At 41.8% G+C, this 19,930-nt stretch overlaps 1 protein-coding gene across 9 annotated transcripts in view; it reads left to right on the top strand.

The window, feature by feature from the left end:
* Positions 1 to 19,930, top strand: part of NAV3 (neuron navigator 3) — a 778,536-nt gene that overhangs the window by 513,885 nt on the left and 244,721 nt on the right. For all 9 annotated transcript variants that reach the window (XM_075124347.1, XM_048835702.2, XM_048835701.2 and 6 more), the window contains 2 exons: positions 7,754 to 7,871; positions 8,505 to 8,557. In XM_075124347.1, coding sequence (XP_074980448.1) covers positions 7,754 to 7,871; positions 8,505 to 8,557 — 171 coding nt within the window. The remainder of the gene's footprint in view (positions 1 to 7,753; positions 7,872 to 8,504; positions 8,558 to 19,930) is intronic.

Here is a 19,930-nt window from a genome sequence, read left to right as displayed (position 1 = left end):
AGAGGGCAATAATTAACCAGAGTCAATGACAGAATGCCAGGTTGGTATATATTTTGGCAGCTAGAGAAGGTGTCTGTTTCTTCAGACTCCTATAGACTACCAACTTCAATGACTGGAGAAGGTGTCTAATATCTCCTTGCTGTTTGTAACAGTTGGCTACAGCTCTTTTTTCACTGAGCAACATCGGCATAATGGCGTGACAGTACAATAGACTAACTTTTGTAAGGAAGGATGTCTTCTCAATAGTAAACACTTTTTAAAAGATCCCTTTTGAAATCTGAAAGCTTCTATTCTGTAGAAAGCAAGCAAAAATTACAGATGGATCCTCAAACCACAGGATATGGATTTTACCACTGTTTGTTTATAAGACTGTCTAATATATGAGCATTTAGACAAAGTGATTAAAGCACCAAATTGGGAATTAGTATATCTGGTTATGTTCCCAGCTCTGCTCAGCCTCGAGTGATTCACTTAAATCACTCTGTGTCTCAGTTTCCCCACCCCTAAAAAGAGATTCATTATGTTTAACTATCTCACAAGGATATCAAGGCTAAATTTATTAATGCCTGTAAAGCACACTGAGATCCTCGCATGGTGGGTGCTACAGAAGTGCAGTGTATTACTACTTCATTTTGGCTGACAACAGATGTGAAATCAATTTGACATTTGACATTTCCCCTGTATTCCACAGGATATGCACAACTTTCAGCAACCCAGATTAATTAATTAATTAATTAAGTAAATTGGAGTGGGTATGCTGTAGAACCAGTGATTTATGATTAAACCACCCCCTCCCAGAAAGAAAGGAAACAGCATATCAGAATTTCCCATTTTCACTTCCTTAAACTGCAGTATTCTAAAGCACTTTGTTTCACTACAGATTCTGCCAAGTGCATCTACTGTATTCCTCACAGCAATGTGTGAAGTATCAAAATGAAGTTCGCAACTATATTTGGGTATCAAAGATTGTTTAATTTTCCCTGCTCTTGAGTGATAGAATGACAAGCAGTTCAAGAATGCTAGGGGAAACCAATGTAACTTGAGAAGGCCTGTGCCCTAGTTCAAATTGCTCTATTTCAGCATTGCAAGTAGTTAAATCATCACAGACACTGGGACCACACAGATATAGAATTTGTTCTTTTCTGTTATCGTGTTGTTGAGACTGGCCCTCTATGGCACAGATAACACAGACTCCCTGTTTACATTGTTAACTGTTCAAGCCTAATGTTGAAGTTGAATAGTCTTTTGTCAGACGTGTATGTAAAGAACAGTGGCAAGAGAGGAAACTCATTGTCAAGGAAATGAGTAAGTCGGTAGTTCATTCCAACAAGCAGTAATAAGACTGCATTAGTAAAGTAAGTGATGGCTCTGGGAGGAAGCGTAGCAGTGACTCACTCTGGTGTTTGTGTGGGTTTTTTTTTCTTAGACTTGCACTGTGTTTAAAGCAGCATGTCCATCAGTTTAAAGACTTCTAGGAGAAAAAGATTTTTGTAAACATAATTGAACAAATAATGCAAGCTAACATGGTCTAGTGCCAGATTCTGCAAGATGGTAAGCATCCTGTGACAGTTTTTGGGGTCACATGAGGTGTCCAGGGTGAATTAGCACCATGTGACCACTGTGAGACGGAGCCCTGTCTGGGCCCACAAGGGGACATGCTCCCCAGTCCCTGGCTGCTGGCTCACTCTGCTTCGGGCTCCACATGCCCTGCTCTTTCCTCCTGCAGGCTAGTGATTTACATCCCAATTTGTTATACTCAAGTGCCAGTCCCTTATCTTCTGGAAACCCGCTATGTACATCGCTCCGCTGCCTCCATGGAAGCAGAGCACCCAATTCACTGCTTTCACCTCACTTCAACAGTCTCCTTAGCACTTAGGTGTGTCTGTAACAAAACCAGATTGACGTTTATTTAACAGCGTTTGAGATAGAAATTCAAATAAAAGCAAATGAAAGGATTTGGAAACATAAAGTTACAGGTAAAAAACCCCCATAAAATTCAATCAATAGCCTATAGACATTAACAAGTTACTTTCCTGTCTGATAGGGTATTTCTCACCCAATGGACAATTCTTGCACTGCCTGCCAAGTTTAGAAAGCTGGGATCCACCTTTTTCCTCTGTGATGGATAACAACTTGTGCTTTTTCTTCTACTCTGATACAGTTGCAGGCTATTGTCTCTGAACCCAGGGGCTCCCCTATTCAGAGAGCTCTCCAGGGGCTTGTTAGTTTTTGTAAATGCTCGGTTCCACATGGTCTAGACAGCAAGCAAAGTGCTGTCTCTGCAAATGTCCAATTGTTCTCCATGTTGATTGAGTTAGCCTTGAGACCCCGCCTTGCCTCAGGTGAGAAGTCTCATGTCTATTGTTTTGCAATTTAATAATCTACATGGGTGGTTCTCAAACTTTTTTTTTCACGGACCACTTGAAAATTGCTGAGGGTCTCGGCGGACCACTTAATGATCTTTCCAAATGTTGTTTGCACTGTTAGCTAACTATTGTAAAGCACTTTGGATAAAAGCACAATACAAAAAAAACCCTTAATTATAATTAATGTTTTTTGTTCTACAAATAAAAGCACACAATTCATATTTTAATATCAATAGTCTTATCTTTCTAATGCAATGGATGTGTCCTCTCTCCCCCACCACAGCAGTCCCCAAGCTGGGGCTGAGAAGGGGGTCACTCCCTCTCTCCCCCACTGCAGCAGCCCCCGAGCTGGGGCTAGGAAGGAGGAGGGTCTCTCTCCCGCCACAGCAGCCACAGAGCTGAGACTGGGAAGGGTGGCTGTTTCTCCCCTGCAGCCACAACCCTGGAGCTAGGGAAAGTCACCTCTTTGTCTGGCCGCCACAGCCCTGCACATCCCCAATTCCCCCCACCCCCTCTTCTCAGCCCACTACACCCTGCCACCCAACCCCTATTCCCCCTGAGGCCACCACCTCACCTTACATGTGTGTCTTCTCCAGGATCCAGGCACCTAATTAGTGGAGCCACGTCTAAACGTCTCCACTAATTAGGTGGGTGGCCCTTCATTCTCTCGTATGCGGCAAGTGCACACCTTAGAGGGAACTCTCCGCGGACCTCCTGAATGAAGCTCTGCGGACCACAGTTTGAGAATCTCTGATCTACATTTTACATGGCTCTTAAGTTATTTCCCATACAAGTATCTCACAATAACCATGACAATCAGCTAGTTCTTAGTTTTTGGCAGAAAATACACATGACCTCTTTGGTTCAATATTGAGAAGATGGTTGGACGCAGGGAAAATATACTTGCCTGGATACGTCTGTGTCACAGTCCTCAGCTCCCACTTGAAAGTGCTCATCATGTCACACTATTGGGGTCCTAATAAAAAGCAGATGGAACTGTTGACTTGTATCATCGTCTTTGTGTGTCTTCTCCATCCTGCACATGCTGGATGTGAGAGTTTTCTATCAAAGGGTGTGGGGGCATTTTGTGTTTACACTCAAGGAATCTTTTTAAAGATAGATAATTATCAGCCCCTCAGGTATTCTGATAATCATGAACTATAAAGTCCTGCTTCTCTATTCCACATGCCATTTTCTTCAGAGAGTTTGGTGTAAAAGAAACAGCACATCAGCATGATAACATTCTTACAGTTCCATATATCTGACATACATGCTTCTCATTTTTTACAACTAACTTGTGAACAGTTGGATCCCTGAAAGAATGGACTGAATGAGATGTGCATTCTCTAATGGGGGCTGTGGGAGAGGGAGGAGGGCAAGGCAGATAACAGGGTGGTGATCCCTGCAGAAGAGGAGGAAATGAAACCGTACATTCCACTCCAGCTGTTTGATATTTTATTTATATCAACAACATTTTAACCTTTTCATTCTTGGACCATTTTGTAGGTGAAGGATCTCCTGGGTGCTTCACTGCTGAGGTGTGGTCCACTGACATTGCTTTGAAAAATTCTGATTTATATGATAAATATCTTTCAATATCGGTGTCTTTGTAACTTTTTCTTTGAAGTTGTTAAAATATTGAAAAAAGGGAAAGTGTTGGGGTGTTTTGCTTGTTTGCAGGATGCTGTCTGTTCTTTGGATATTAGATAGAAAACAGCTGCTGTTTAGTGAGAGGGATCGTTTGAGTTGTTGTCAGAATTGGGATTGGCATAGCTGATTATGTCTGGGTGTGCAGCATGAAGAAGGAAATGCTTGACAAAGTTTTTTTTTTTTTAAATTTGTAATATGAAATTAACCCAATGTAATTGGGTCAGATGTTAAATTACATGTGGTTTAGTGGGCCAATTTCTTTGGAGTAGAGAAAATAGTTCAGATTATAGTATACTATAGTAATAGTTCAGAGAATGGCTCTCTTCAGTTCTTTCAGGTAATATCTCTCAAAGTTGAAATCCTGGTGGTAGAGAATGCATGATGCTGTACATTTGATATACAGGTTTTATTATCATGAATTCATGGTGTTCCACATAAGCTGTAATGCAATCTTTAGAGCACTCCTTATAACCATGCTTTCTGTATAGGCCACACATGCTAAAGAAACACTACTTTAGAAATGTTTTAGAGGAGGGGTTCTTAAACTTCTTTTCATCGTGACCCCCCTCTGACAAAAAAATTACTACATGACCCGGGGGCGGGGGAGGGGGGGCAGGCGGGCAAAGCCAGAGCCTCACCACCCAGGGCTGAGGTTTAGGCTTTGGGCCTCGGGCGGTGGGGCTCAGACTTCGGTCCTGGGCTCCAGCAAGTCTAACGCCAGCCCTGTGAACGCCATTACAATGGGGTTGCAACCCACTTTGGGTTCCCAACCCACAGTTTGAGAACTGCTGTTTTAGAGAGATTAAAAACATTTTAATGGGGCTGCTTTTCATCTCCCTCCTCTCCTAAGACAGGTGAATGGGCATCACAACTGTGGATGAAATCAGAGTTAACAAATGCAAGGTGCTGTACAAAGCAGTTTTCTGGGTAAAGAGGGGAAATCTAGCATGGCCACTCTTACAGAAGTGCTCTTTGGGAATGGGAGAAAGCAAGACCCTCTTTCATTTCCAGAATGTAATGCAGAGAAATTTTTTTAAGTTCTACAGTGGTCAAGATAACCAGTTATTGACATATCCTCATTAGATCAAGCAAGTTATCCTGTAATTTATGACATTCCTTATTACCAAGTGGAGAGGGAGCCTTTTAATGAAGTGCTCAGGAACTTACAGAACTTACATGGGACCAAAGTTCCCAGGAACTTTGAAACTCTCTCTCTCTAAGTGCAATACTTTATGGTGAGGTGCAGTAATTGTGTTATGATGGAGAACAGATGCTGATCTTGTGGTTAAGGTACAGAACTGAGATCCAGCCCCGGATTCTCTTCCTGTGTCAGCCACAGATTTCCTGTGTGATGTGAGCAAGTTGTTAACTGCTTTGTGCCTTTGTTTTTAATCTGTAAAATGGGGATAGTACTGTTTCCCTACCTCCCCAGAATTCTGTGTGGTTAAATAAATGCCTGCTTATAAATTGAGTTGAGATCCTTGGATGGAAGAAGATGTCAAGTGCAACACATTATTTTCTGTGTTTTCTTCCAATGGTAATATCACTGTTTATGGACATACTGTAAAAAGTCCTTGTGTATAGTACATAGTGAAGGTGAGAATTACCGCAAAGTCTACGATGTCTCTTGCCAGCAGAGGATCCTATTGCAGTAGTAAGTTATTACACTTTTCCTTAGGCCAGCGGTGGAGAGCAGCGGGGATCAACACAGCCCATGAGGTAGGGCAATGTTGGCTGAGAAAAGGCTGGTGGGCATGGATTTGGCACTGCTGCACAGCACTCCTTTTGAGCTTGCAATGGTAGCCACAGCTGCCCCTTCCTGCCAGGAACCCCAGGGGAAAGACTCCTAGTATTTTCTGAGATGCCGTGATCCTTGCTGGCACATGGAGGTGTAATTTCCACCTCCCTTTCAACAGGCGACTCTGATCCCTCTGTGTGTGTACACTGTACATCAGGGGTCTCCAACCTTTTTATACACAAAATCCAGGCTCGGCCCTGCCCCTTTCCCTGGGGTCCCGCCCCTTCCCTGAGGTCCTGCCCCACTCACTCCATTCCCCCCTCCCTCCGTCACTCGCTCTCCCCCACCCTCACTCACTTTCACTGAGTCAGGGGGTTGGAGTGTGGGAGAGGGTGCAGGCTCTGGGCTGGGACCGAGGGGTTTGGAGTGTGGAAGGGGGCTCCGGGCTGGGGCAAGGGGTTGGGGTACAAGAGAGGGTGCGGTCTCTGAGAGGGAGTTTGGGTGCAGGCGGGGGCTTCAGGATGGGGCAGAGTGTAGGGGGCAGGAGGAGATTCGGGGTGCAAGAGGGGATGCGGTTTCTGGGAGGGAGTTTGGGTGCAGAAGGGGGTTCGGGGTGCAAGAGGGGGTATGGAGTGCTGGCTCTGGGAGGGGGCTTCAGGTTGGGAGTTGGGGTGCAGGAGGGGTGTGGGCTCCCGCTGGGCAGCACTTACCTCTGGCAGCTCCCGAGGGTGGTGCAGTGGGGCTAAGGCAGGCTCCTTGCCTGCCCCGGCCCCACACCACTCCCAGAAGCAGCCATCACACCTCTTGCAGCCCTTGGGGGGGCACATAGCTCTGTGTGCTTCCCCTCTCTCAGCAGGCACAGCCCCTGCAGCTCCCATTGGCTGCAGTTTCCCATTCCTGGCCAATGAGAGCTGCGGGGACAGTGCTTGCAGGCAGGAGTAGCGCATGGAGACCCCTGCCTCCTCCCCACCCCCCAGGGGCCTCAGGGGCATGCTGGCCGCTTCTGGGAGCAGTACGGGACCAAGGCAGGCAAGGAGCCTGCCTTAGCCCTGCTGTGCCACTGGGCTTTTAGCGGCTGGAGATCGCGATCAACTGTCAGAGGCTCCAGGATCAACCAGTCGCTCACGATCTACCGGTTGGTGACCACTGCTGTACATGTAGCTGTGCACTCTGTTTCAGTATCTATCCGCACACTTTCTGTACAATTATTCTCACTCCCTTTGCTCTGTTCTGGGATGTCCTTCAGCTAGCATTTTTTAACCTTGTGTCAATAAATGTTGTTTCTGTGCTGTCAAGTTGCTGAATAAGATGGGCTGGTCAAACTCACCCCACCCCTAATTTTCATGCAGAATGGACACAATATACTTCCGGACTATATGCTGTAATTCCAGTGACATGACTGCTGTACATTTGTTGCTCTCACTCTCTTCTGTGTACATTACAGCAGGCTTAACTATAGGCAACAGAGCAAATGAACTGTCGCAGAACAGCAGGAAGTTGTGAATATTTGCATAAAATGAAGCAGAAGCATTTCAAATACAGTATCATGAGCATCAAACCCAGTGAACCATTACACACACAAATTTCTGTTACCATTTCCTTTAAAATCAAATATTTTAAATTGTTTGAAGTGTGTGTGTGTGTAAATTTAGAGAGATGGAACTGGAGGGTGGTGGGGTTGTGGTGGAAGTGATTGATCTGTGACAGCAGTTTCCTTGATAGTCATAAGGGGAATTTTTTTCTTGGTCACACTGAGTTTGAACACTCATGAAACAAACTGAATCATTTCAAGTTTAAAATAAGAGACAAAATGGCAAGAGGAGGGGAGGACTGTGTTTTTTAAAATAATGTTAAGACAGTTTCCTTTAGTGCTGACTTCTTAAAGTGGAATGTGATGCAGATTAGTTCTCATATGTAAGCCAACATTTGTCTTAACAGTTTTTATTGTCTTCTTTCTCTTTTCCCCTCTCTCCCTCCTTCCTTCTCCTCTGCTCTGCAGATTTACACTGACTGGGCTAACCACTACCTAGCAAAATCTGGCCACAAGCGGCTGATCAAGGATTTGCAACAGGACATTGCAGATGGAGTTCTGCTAGCAGAAATCATCCAGATCATTGGTAAGACCTGTGCTCAGAGAAGCAGCATGAGCTGACTCCTTGCATGAGGTGGGGGGAGGGATATATAACTTAAGTTGGATGTATTTAACAATTGGATGAACCCAAATAATACATCCTGACTTGGTCCATATATCTCTGAAATGTACGTGTTTTTAACTTGTCTTAATACGTGTGTGTGTGTGTGTGTGTGTGTGTACTATACTTTAAATGGCCCAAACTGTTTCTTACACACTTTGAATTGTCAGAAATGAATGCTGCATTAAAGCATATGTTTCCCATGTGTGCATTTTGTTAATTGGCGTGGCTCATACTTTCTGGGATGCCTTGAAACTGTATCCTGACCCTGCAAAGACAATTTTGGAAGATTTCATGTCAGCAGTCATTTGGCAGGGGCTGAAGAATTAGCAGCAACCTCCTTCACACTTCCCTTTTGCATGATTTGTGCATGTGGAAGAAACTGCTGCTAACAAGAGTGTTGTTACTGTAGGGCTGTACTGTACTTGGAAGGGAGCTCTGTGTCAACAAACCCCTGCATACTTTATTGCTTTGCGTTTTCTATTCTTCTTCTGTTGTTTTTCTCCTCCCCCCCTATTTATTCTTGTGGGGTTTTTTCACGTTATTGTTTTTCTTTAGCCAATGAAAAGGTTGAAGATATCAATGGCTGTCCCAGGAGCCAGTCTCAAATGGTAAGAATAACATATATTCTTAGTAAATATTAGAATCTCTTCTCTTTGTTAAGATGCTTTTTAATGATTATTTATTTTGTTTAACTGTGGAATACTCAAACCCATGTATACTATAAACTACTAATTCTCTTTTAATCTTCCTGATACCTTTATGCATATGTTTGGTGCTTGTCAATTCACTTTGGTACAAACTAGCTCAGGGTCTTGAGTTAGCTGAGCAACAAAATTTCGTGAGTCCCAGTTAACATAGTGAACTGCTGTAACAAACCTGATATTCTCCTGAATATCCAGATAATTTCATTTAACTTCAGTTTGAAAGGCAATAAACTCAAGAACAAATTTTAAGGGGAACCTTTGTGTCTGGACAGCTGGTTTGAAATACAGGCCTTGCCAACTTATTTTTGAATATAAATAGCCTTCTGGCTTACCCACTCTGAAGTCCATTTAAACACACTGACTCCAATATTTTCAGAAATATGCATGTTGGGCATATAGCTCTCTGAGCTATAACTGGCTGCCAGCTAAAGGCAGGTTAATACTCTCTGGCAGCTAGCCTTAATTGACTGTGATTCAGATGGACGCTTGTTCATTTTTTGCTGTCTTGATTGGTTAGTAAACTCCAGGCTTAATACAAGAGAACTTCATTAGCAGGTTGTGGAAATGACAGGTACAAAATCTGATTTTCAGTTACATCACCTCTCATCTGTGGCAATCATTTGATATCAACACTGCACTGTCTTTGAACTGCTCCACTAGACCAATTCCAAGGAATTGTAGCTGCTTCTTCACATTCAAATAATATGTGAATAATTTACACACGTTCGCTGCTGGCAAAGCTTTGGGAGTGAGAAGATTTGGGTACGTCTTTTGGTGAGGTTGCGTACTAGCAAACTACTGAAACTGGACAAGAAAGTGGAAATTGGAGATTATCAAGAGTGTTTACATTTAGTCACCTATTTTTAGGCAAGGTTTTTTTTTTTGTAAACTGGAAAAAGAATAAGGAGAGATTTTTAGGTAAAATGAAACTAAGTAATGATGTGGTTGTTTTTTAAACTTTGACAGAAACCAAAATCATTAACAGTATCATCTAGTGTTATCTCTGCTTTCTAACTTTGTATAACAACACACACACACACACACACACACACACACACACACACACACACACACACACAGAGTTATTATTATTCATTGCTTGTATTACAGCAAAAAGTAGAGGTACCAGCTGAGACTGGAGCCCCATTGTGCTAGGCACTATGCAGACGAGTCGTAAAAGTCAATCACTGTCCTGATGAGCCAAGACACATGTTCAGGGCAGGAGGAAAAACAAAACTGTGGAGAAGTAAAGACTTGCCCAAGGTCACACGGGGGCTGGGAATTGAACTCTGTGTGCTAGGCCATGCTGGCTCCCTTGTTAGCGTTTTAATAGCATTTTAGACCTGTAGATCTTAAAGCAGCCCACCAGGGTTGGGAAGCATCATTTTCTTCAGTTTTGCAGATGGGAAAATGGAGGTTGTGAGATGTTAAGAGGTTTGCCCAACGGAATACAGTAATGGGAGAGCTGGTAATAGCACCTGAGTCTCCTGAGTACTTGTAGCTTGTACTGTGCCCTAGCTACTGAATCTAGCTGCTTCCTTTTCCATAGCTGTTTGCCATATGCTTGCTTTCCTGGCATCACTTTGCTGTTTCTTTTACTTCATAGGATGATCACTGTTTGCCTTTGCTTTCTCCCCTCCTACACCCCAGTAAACTTGTAACTCTCCCAGCGGGGTAGCTCTCCACTTTTCTCCTTAATTTGCTTAATAATTCATATTGCTAGATTCATAGGTTCCCAGGCCAGAAGGAACCATTGTGATCATCTAGTCTGAGTGCCTATATAATACAGGCCATAGAACTCCCCCCAAATGTGCTAAGATTGCATTCTCTTTCTATGACATTTTCAATAAAAGTGCCCCAGGACAAAGTGTTCTGACTGAAAATGTAAAATAAAACAATAAAAATAAAACAATAAAAGTGGAATGTGATGTAAAATAAAACAATAAAAGTTAAGTACGTAAATGCCGATGCATGGATCGACAGTGGCTGCTTTGTGCTTCTTCTTTGGCACCACAAAGTAGCTAGAAACCTAGTAGTTCTGGGCCACTTAATGTTCCTCCTGTGTAGAGGGAATCTTTGTGTGTTGTAGTGGCCCAGTGTCTCATCCCACTCCTGGTTGCAGTCAAAAGGTCATGGGCAGGACATACTTATGCCTCAGGACTTCACAGTGCTGGAAAAGTCCATTGGGGACATTGGCAGCCTTCAGGAATAAAGCTATCTTTGCTCCACCTCTAGCTTATGTGAAGAAAGAGGGCATTTACCTGGGTGTCCTGCTGCTGAAAACGTAACTTGTCCTGCCACGACCGAAAAAACACAGCAGGCAATGGATGTGGGTTAATTAGGCTGCAACTTTATTCATGTAAAATATCTGGGAGTACCCGGCAATAAATTGTAAAGTGCAGGTCATCATCATTTCCTTAATCATTTGAATATAATCCCCATTGAAATTCCAGCTATACCGTGGCTGGGAACCTGACACCTCTTCTTGTATGGGGTGAAAGGGAGCTGTAAAAGAAGGGGAGCATCAGCTGATGCTCCCCACTGGTCCACATGTGGGAACCCCAAACCCTACTACTTCATCTCCCTTAACAGAGGCTAGGAAAAGGAGGGAAGTTGGCTCCCTGCTGTATGAGACATAGGACCCCAGGCTCCCTTAATCAGCTCCCTTAAGGGATGCTTTCCTTCAAATCCTTCATCAATCAATTCTATCTGATAACCATATCCCTTCCATAGTGAGTACCTGCACTGGACATCCGCCACAAGTTTTACATACTAAATTGTGACTTTATAACCTTAACCCCACTGCTCCACCCCACCACGTTCCAGACTCACCGTGGGGAAGGCAAAACCCCTCACCCTGCCTCAACCAATCTGGAAGTGAGGGAAAATTTTTTTCCCAGCCCCCAAAGAAAAGTGCAACTAGCAAAATGCTTGCAGTGGATCATGAGGAAACCTGGTCCTTTTGCCAAGTTTGTGGGTGGTGTCAGCCCAATACCAGTTAAAAAGGGCTTCTCCAGGGCTGCATGGGGTATAAATACCACCCCACCTCTTGTCAGCATGAAGGACAGCACAGTGACTTGCTCCTGACCTGGCCACTAACTGCTTCCAGCTCTTCCTGTCTGTCCCTGTAAACTTTCCCCCAACCCCTGCCCCACATTGTAGGGGGAATCTCTTAAAGGGGCCATGCCCCTTTTATTTCAGACAGGTGGACAAAGCACACTGGATGGAAAGCTGTAGTGAGCGCATTCTCTCTATAGATAATCCAGTCACGTTGCCAGCACTGATTCATAATTAACCAACAACAAACAAAATACCTTCTTAGTGCTCTCTCTGACTCTTGTCTGTTTCGGAGATGACTTTTAAGACACCTTAGTTGGTAATTCACCCATAATTTTAGTTCCTAAAAATCTAGTTTTTAATTGTTTCCTTGCAGTGATCTACCCAAATACTTCCTTTTCAGTGTCTACAGTTCATTCTCATGTTGGCAATGTGCACATAGTAAGCCTGTGGCCAGTGGGGCACCCCTAAATCTTTCAATTCTTCTACCTGAACAATGGCACTAAATTTTTATCAGACTTTGATGATGCCTTCAAAACAGTCACTAATATAATCAAAGTCTTCTTCACAAAAGTCCCAGGAGCACATTCACATTGAGGGTGACAAATGTTCATTGCTGAATACACAAAAATTGCTGGGAGAAACAAAGAACACTAATCCAAACCACAAAGCCACTAAAAGCGTTCTAGAAAAGCAGGGCCTCCATATCAGAGTCACATACGTAATGATCACCACAAACTTCAGGGCTCACGGATGCTGTCAATTGACAAGTGGGAACTAAACTAGGACACCTTTGTTCAGCCATCCACCAAGGGGTTTTCTCTTTCATCTAGATTTATCTACCAGATTTAGAACAACAGGAGATACCAGAATTTTGCACTTAAGAATGGCACTTGCCCTTCTCCTTCCTTGAATGAACAGAATGGTATGCCTATCCCTGTCCAAAAGAGGGAGCAGTTTTTTCTCAAATTAGGAACATTGGGTTTGGCTTTAAAGCACTGGTGAATCCCTGCTATTGGAGACATGATGGCTAGACATTGCAAAGTAAAGTTGTATATCAAAATCCACCAAGCCACTTGATGCTTTTTGCCAATTTGGCCAAGCATCTGCACTTAGAATTGTTCTTTAGAAATCAATGTTTTCCCCTTTTTTAATCCATATTCATGAAAGTGACTGTACAGAGAATATTTTCCTTCATATAACAGGGATTATATACTTTGTGAAAACTTGATGGTTCGAGTGTGGTCCCTAGAGTTCCACATGAAACTCTGTGGATCTCATTGAATGGACACTAGCAAGGCTGGTATGCCTGAAGCTAGATCAACCATCGTTGTTTTTATTTGCAAGTGTGCCTGCCTGACTGTCCACACTTTAAAAAGGATGGTGACAAATTGGAAAGGTTTCATAAAAGAGCTGCAAGAATTACTTGAGGTCTGGAAAACAAGCCTTATATTAAGAGACTAAAGAAGCTCAATCTATTTAGCTGATCAAAGAGAACATTAAAAGGTAACTTGATCATGGTCTGTAAGTATCTAAATAAGAAACTATTTCTGATAATGGAGGATTTCTAATCTACAGGCTAAGCATAACAATAGACACAGTTTGTAAGTTGAAGCTAGAAAAATTCAGACTGGAAATAAGGTGCAAATGGTTAACAATGAGAGTAATTAACCACTGGAACAATTTGTAAGGATATGGTGGCTTCACCATCAGTTCAAGTCTTTAAGTCAAGAGTGGATGTATTTCTAAATTATATGTTCTAGATCCAACAGAAGCTATGGATTTGATTCAGGAATTACTAAGTGAAATTCTATGGCCTGTGTCATGCAGGAAGTCAGACTAGATGATCATAATGGTCCCTTTTTAACTTAAAAGTCTTTGACTATATGAAAGGAGAAAGGAAGGGATGGGCGTAGAAAGCTTGGATTGCCTTCCTTATGGTGAATTTAGCAACTAAAACCTATGAGTTGTGTCCAAACCCAGTGATACCCTCCACTCTGAGAAATAAAAATTATAGATGAGGAAACTTTTTTTTTTTCTTTCTGGGGGAGAGGACTCAACAAATATTCTGTATTTTCCTCATTGAATTTACAGGCAAAATTCAACCTCCAAATTGTATCGCCTGTGCCCCTGCCCAGTGAAGGAAAACAGAATCTGCACAGTGAGGAATGGATAGCATGACACCCATATACTGCCATCGTGCACACACTGGTGTGAAATGCTGAGAAGCTGGGACTTCTCTGTGTTTCAACCTTTGGTTTTGAGGAGTCGATACTAAATAAAGTACTATGGTTTATTTTTAAAAATATGAGGAATTTGGATTAAGGATACCAAAGGTCAAATCTGTAAATATTGCAGTGAAATCGGTTATATACATTCTGGATATCATATTGATGTTTACACATCCGAGTAGTTCCAAGCCAGTTTTTCCATTAAAGTGTGTTATACTCTGAAATGGTTTATATTCTGAAATCAGATTACAATAGAATATATGTATTACAATAGAATATATATATATTTAAGAAATCTATATTTAAGAAATATAGGAGTGGGAACTTCCTCCCTAAATACCATGACTACACATTCAGTCTGGGAATTTGAAAGCCAACTTGAGTTCCTTCCTTCTTATGCCTGAGGCCTCCTCTACAGGCCAATTTCTGACCTCAGTTATACTTGTGCAACCTCCTTGCCTTCTAATTCTGCCCCCGGTGTTTCTTGACTAACCCCATGCTTTCACTGGATTTGCGCAGATGTACACAATTGGCTGTAATTGGAATTTAGTAGAAGTATGCAATAAATTCGAGAATCCAGCTCTCTCTCTCTCTCTCTCTCTCTCTCTCTCTCTCTCTCTCCGCTGTGCTGGCTCTGCAGTGCTAACACAAGTGAAAAAAGCAGTAGAAATGTGTTTTAGTCACTGCTGTAAGGAAGCATGATTCTGGGTACACAAAAGATACAGATCCACCAAGAAAAATGGTGCCATTTTTATGCAGTCACTTTCAGAAGACCTACTCTTCAAGGCCCAGATATTATCATTGAAGTTTTATGAGTGTCCATTTTGGAAAGCAAAACAAGGCAATCTGTTTTCCCATAGCAGGGCAAAGACCACTGGGCTGAATGGGTCTCTTGTAAGTTTTTAAAATAACTTTGAAATCTTTACTGTTTGAGATGCATCTAGATAGAGGCACATGAAAAGGAATCACTCACAAGTTCTCTCAGAAAGGCCACAATATCAGTATTGTTCAAACAGCAGGGCAGTTTCTCCTATCTATCCTGCATACTTATATGACTTCCGTCATTGCAATGTCTGAGTATGCACTTCTTTCCACTTATTAAAAGCCAACATCTCTTCTAAATAGTGACTTCTACACTATAGCTATAGAACTGGCTAGGAGCATAGAGTCCAGAATTGTATGCGCTGAAACCAATATGATTTTGTCTATGGACTTGTACAGCTATAAACTAAGAAGGGCATTGCATTTACTAGGGAAGGTAAGAAGGTGTGGAAGCTATATGTGTTGGTCTCACTTGGTTGCAGGGGCATGCACAGGAATTTAAATTTCACTGCTTTGGGGGGAGGGCACGTTCTGTGCCCGCACCATGGCCCCAGGGCCAGAGGAGCTGTCAGCTCCCACCGCAACTCCAGGGCTGGAAGAGAATGATTTCCCCACTGCAACCCCCCGGGGCTGGAGGAACTCTTTGCCCCTGTCAATTATTGAGAGGCTTGCCCCCTGCCCCCTTGTGCATGCCCCGGCTTGGCAGGAAAAGGCTTTTGATCGTCTATAGTCAGGATACTGGAAAACTGAGTGTCCACTCTGTACAATGGGGCAGAAATTAAAACAGTTTCATTAGCCTCTATGGTATTTTCCTTTACAAGGGAAATCTGTCAGGGATATATATTGTCATCCAGTTTATTTATTGGAAACATTGGCTAACAAAACTGGGGAATTAGAGGGAGTTAGAATTGGGGCTGAAAGAAGCCTTTTGTCTCTCTTATAGCTGAAACTGTTATGTACCTAAATCAGGCTGAATTGCTCCACTAAACCCATCAGTGCATTTACCAATTTGGCCAAGAATCTAAACTCAGAGTTGCTTGGCAAAAATCACTGTTGTCTCCTTTTAATGATCAAGTCACCAAGGATATGCTTAGTGGGCTGTAGAAAAATTAAAATAGTTACATGTGTAGCTTGTCCAGAAAGAAACAGACTGATTCCATTAAATACCAATTATATACTTAGAATAATATAATACGGACTTAGTATAGTAATTCACCAATGCTATTGAAATACTTAAAGTCCTCTATATGTACCATTTTCACAATGTGGATGTGTGAATATTTTACAAAATATTGTTATTTTAAAAGAATGTTTACATTCTAAAGTCAAAGGTCAGGAAATGCCACAATTCAGGGTGTCCAAATAATCTTACATGCCCCCATTATGTGTATTTGCACTGTGATACAATCTTAATTTATGTGATCACGTACTATTTTTCCACATGATCTTTACCTGATTCAGTGCACAGAATGAGAAGCTTTTCAATATTGGCAAAAGTCTCCATTAATTTGGGTGCCAGTTTGAGACACTTGGGCCTGATTTTCCAGAGTACTTAGCATGTGTATAGAATTTTATATGAGTTCAAAGCACAGCTCTCACTTGCTTCAGTTGCAGTTGTGAATGCTCATCACTTATGCAAATCTGGACCTAAACATCTCATGTTGGGCATTCAGAAAATGAGGAACAATTATTGGCCACCTGTGAAAAGTTTGGGTTAAAGGACTTGACCAGCATCAGACTGGGGGGGGGGGGGGAGGGTGACACTCAGAGGCAGAGATAGAATCTAGTACTCCAGGGCAGTTTTCCCATTTAGAGACCCCCTCTTCCAGATCAATTTCTTTGTCAGAATCCCTCTCCCATTTTTTTCATGTCAGTCTTTTTCTTCTCTACATCTTTTTCAATCAAAATTGTATATATCTTAGAAATTAAACCTTCTGTTCTGCTTGCTCCTGGGTCAATTCCTCAAATGTGGTTAAAGGTCTTAAATACTGTATCGTAAAGCATATGCACAAGGAAGCAAAATTCAAATGGCATAGGCAGTGTTAAGTCTGGCATTTCTTAAGTTCTTAGTGCTTGACTTAGTAACCTTAACATTCTCTTAATGTAGTTTTTGTGTGTTTAAAAAAGAAGACGACATTCCACCATGTGGAACCATATTGGTGCCCACAGGGTTCATCAGCAAGGTAGGAACCTTAAGAGCCACAGCACACACCTCTAACAGGGTGACTGGTATTCTCTATGTGGACCAGCCACTAGAAGGGGGGTATATGTGAGACAGATACCTGCTTGCCAATGGGTTTCACAGATACGTGCTTACAACAGAGAAATGTTATGAATCAAAATATGAGTTCTCTACCAGATTCTGGGGGTCATCTGACCTAGTGGTTATATAGGCTTCTTTTCCTGGACACCAGCAGCAGTAGCATTGAGCGCACAGGAAGGACTAGTTCCCTGCTCTCAATTCCAGAATTCTCCAGCTATGAGGAAGAGCCATTGCAGGCTAGAGCATGCTTAGTGCTGACAGATTGTTTAGAGAATTTAGCTGCCAGCCTCTGACAAGTATCTACTGCACTTGTACAAACTGATTTTCAAAGTCATATAACCCGACCAAATTTTGGTGGCTTTTAATGGGGACAGCAAAAAACAACTCTCTAATCCTAGGTTGATCTCCCTGTTGATCCCAGGTCAGTTCCTGTTCCAAAGCAGGCCGGCACTAAGGTTCTTAGTGAAATAGCTGTCAGAAAGTTTAAACATCGGCAACAACAATGTATTTTTTCTCCAATCCTTATCTAATCTATGATGTTTTTGCTGAAACTTTCCACACCCAGAAAAAAGAAAAGAAAAGAAAAAAGAAATCAGTCTGAGGCAGGCAACCAGCATGGGAAATTTCAGGCCAAATGGCTAAAGTTTCTCAAAATTATAAGCACCTGACAACAGCATTATAATGGAAAATATTAGGAAACTTGGCTGTAGCTTTTGCTGCCAGCTCCATCTATAATAATATATATGTGTATACAACAGGCACAAACATGTAGGCAAACTCATTTTTGTGAGGAAGGAAGTATTGAATTTTTAGTTCTCTCAATTTCATTTTTGCCATTTTTAATCATGACTTGGCTGATACAATTATAGTCCTGCTTTAGTTTTTTTTTCCTGGAACCCTTTATTCTGCACTGAAGCAAGCAGTCCTCTTTGCAACCATATGAGATCAGAGAACATTAAAAGAACCACAAAGTTTTTGACAATTTATCTTCACAAAACGACTCGGAGTTATTCATTCGCACCAGACTGTGAGCTACATATTCCGTTGAATTGCTCACATCTGATTGTGTGATGTCATAAAAGAAAATGCTCAGCAGGAACACATCCTGGGTATCATGTGCTAAAAAACAGTGCACTAATCAGTAAAGAGGAAGCACATGCACTCGTTAGCCCTTTTGTTTAGGTTTTCGAGTTGCTTGTCATTTGAACACATTTAATCCCAAGAATAAATCAGCAGCTATTTAATAAAAAAAATCATGTATCAGTTTCAGTGAAGATAGAGAAAACACTCACCCTATATAGTGTAGTATATTAAAATACACTTAAAGTCGATCATGAACATATAGAAGAACTATGGCAAGTATTTTAGAAAGCACCTGTTGGTCACAGCAGTGAATACATTTCTCCCAATATAGTAGCAGAAGGATTATAGTAAATATGTCTGCTATATAGTGGTGTATCTTTATGATCTTGTATCGCAAAAAAAAAAAGTAGCATTGTTATGAATACTGGGAATGTCTCGAATGCTTAGCATATTTAAAAATAGCAGATAAAAAGCATGATATTTAGGTGAACGGCAAAGACACAAGTTCAAACTTTACAAGCAAACAAAAAGTTGTTTTGAAATGGTTTTCTTTTACAGTATGTCCTAACTGGCTTGTATTAAATGCCAGTTTTCATCAAATGCTTGTGTGAGTCTTTTGGACTTGGATTTAAACACTAAGGAACTATATTACAATGTATGACCCCACCGTGGGAAATATAACTAAGATATATCTAAACTGAGTTAATCTGCTAATGTCACAGACAAGTTATCACAAAGTCTTTTTATTTCAGCAGAGTTCATTAATTCCCCTCCGTGTAAGGGCTTTTGACCATGTTCATAGCAATATAAACTGAATCTTCTTACTTTTTATGTAACTTACCTATAAAAATTTGCTCTGACCTAAAACTTAGTACACAAGATCTCAGTTACAATTGACTAGTACCACTTTTCTTTTTAAATAAACATATACATTATTTGCCAGCTTTCTGGTGTCATAGGAGTATTTAAAACAGTCATGCCATGGTTTGAGGAGGCATGGGCCAGATCCTCAGTTGGTATTAATCAGTATGGCTCCATTGAAATCAATGGGACTACACTGATTTACCTTACCTGAGGTTCTGGCCCAGTGTTTGGATATGGATTAGTTTCACTGTTGTGGTTCAGAGTCAGTCAAAGGTAAGGCTCAAGTTTGGACTTGATCATACCAAGATCTCACATGTTGATAGCATAAGATCCCTGCTATCTTGAATGGCGGAGATCTTACCAGATCAGTGGTACTTTTGACACTTTGGTCACTTCTGCTGTTCTGGCTCAGTACTTCTCCTCAGGACCCTAAAGTAGCTTTTTGCAGGAGCAATCACCCAGGTTTATATATACAGTATCAGCAACGGTGTATGGAAGATGTAGGTGCGTAGGTATACTTCATTTTTACACATGAACCTGGGGCCTCCCTTTGAACCTGTAAGGTCTTTGGACCTTCTGTGATAAGCAGTCAGATCCTTACATGGTGTAAATTGGCGTAGTTGACGATGTGGTCCAAATACTTCACTTTTTAATAACACCTACTGGATTTTGGGGTCTAAAAATGTTTGGAGAACTATTTCAAACATTTTTACATCCATGTACTTCACATAGATATGCTAACTTTGGCTATGGCTAGAAGTGAAAGTGACAACATACAATATGGTATCTTGTACATCCAGGTAACTCAAGTGCTTCAGAAGACTGTGATAATATTTTTTTGGCTAAGCATCCAAGGAGGAATCCTGGCTCTACTGAAGTCAATGGCAAAACTCCCATTAATTTTGGGGGGCCAGAATTTCATGCTCAGACTTATGAGTGCACTGCTTATGAAACAGA

The sequence above is a fragment of the Caretta caretta genome, chromosome 1 (assembly GCF_965140235.1).
Source record: "Caretta caretta isolate rCarCar2 chromosome 1, rCarCar1.hap1, whole genome shotgun sequence".
Taxonomy (NCBI): Eukaryota; Metazoa; Chordata; order Testudines; family Cheloniidae; genus Caretta; species Caretta caretta.
This window is presented reverse-complemented; position numbering and strand designations above follow the sequence as displayed.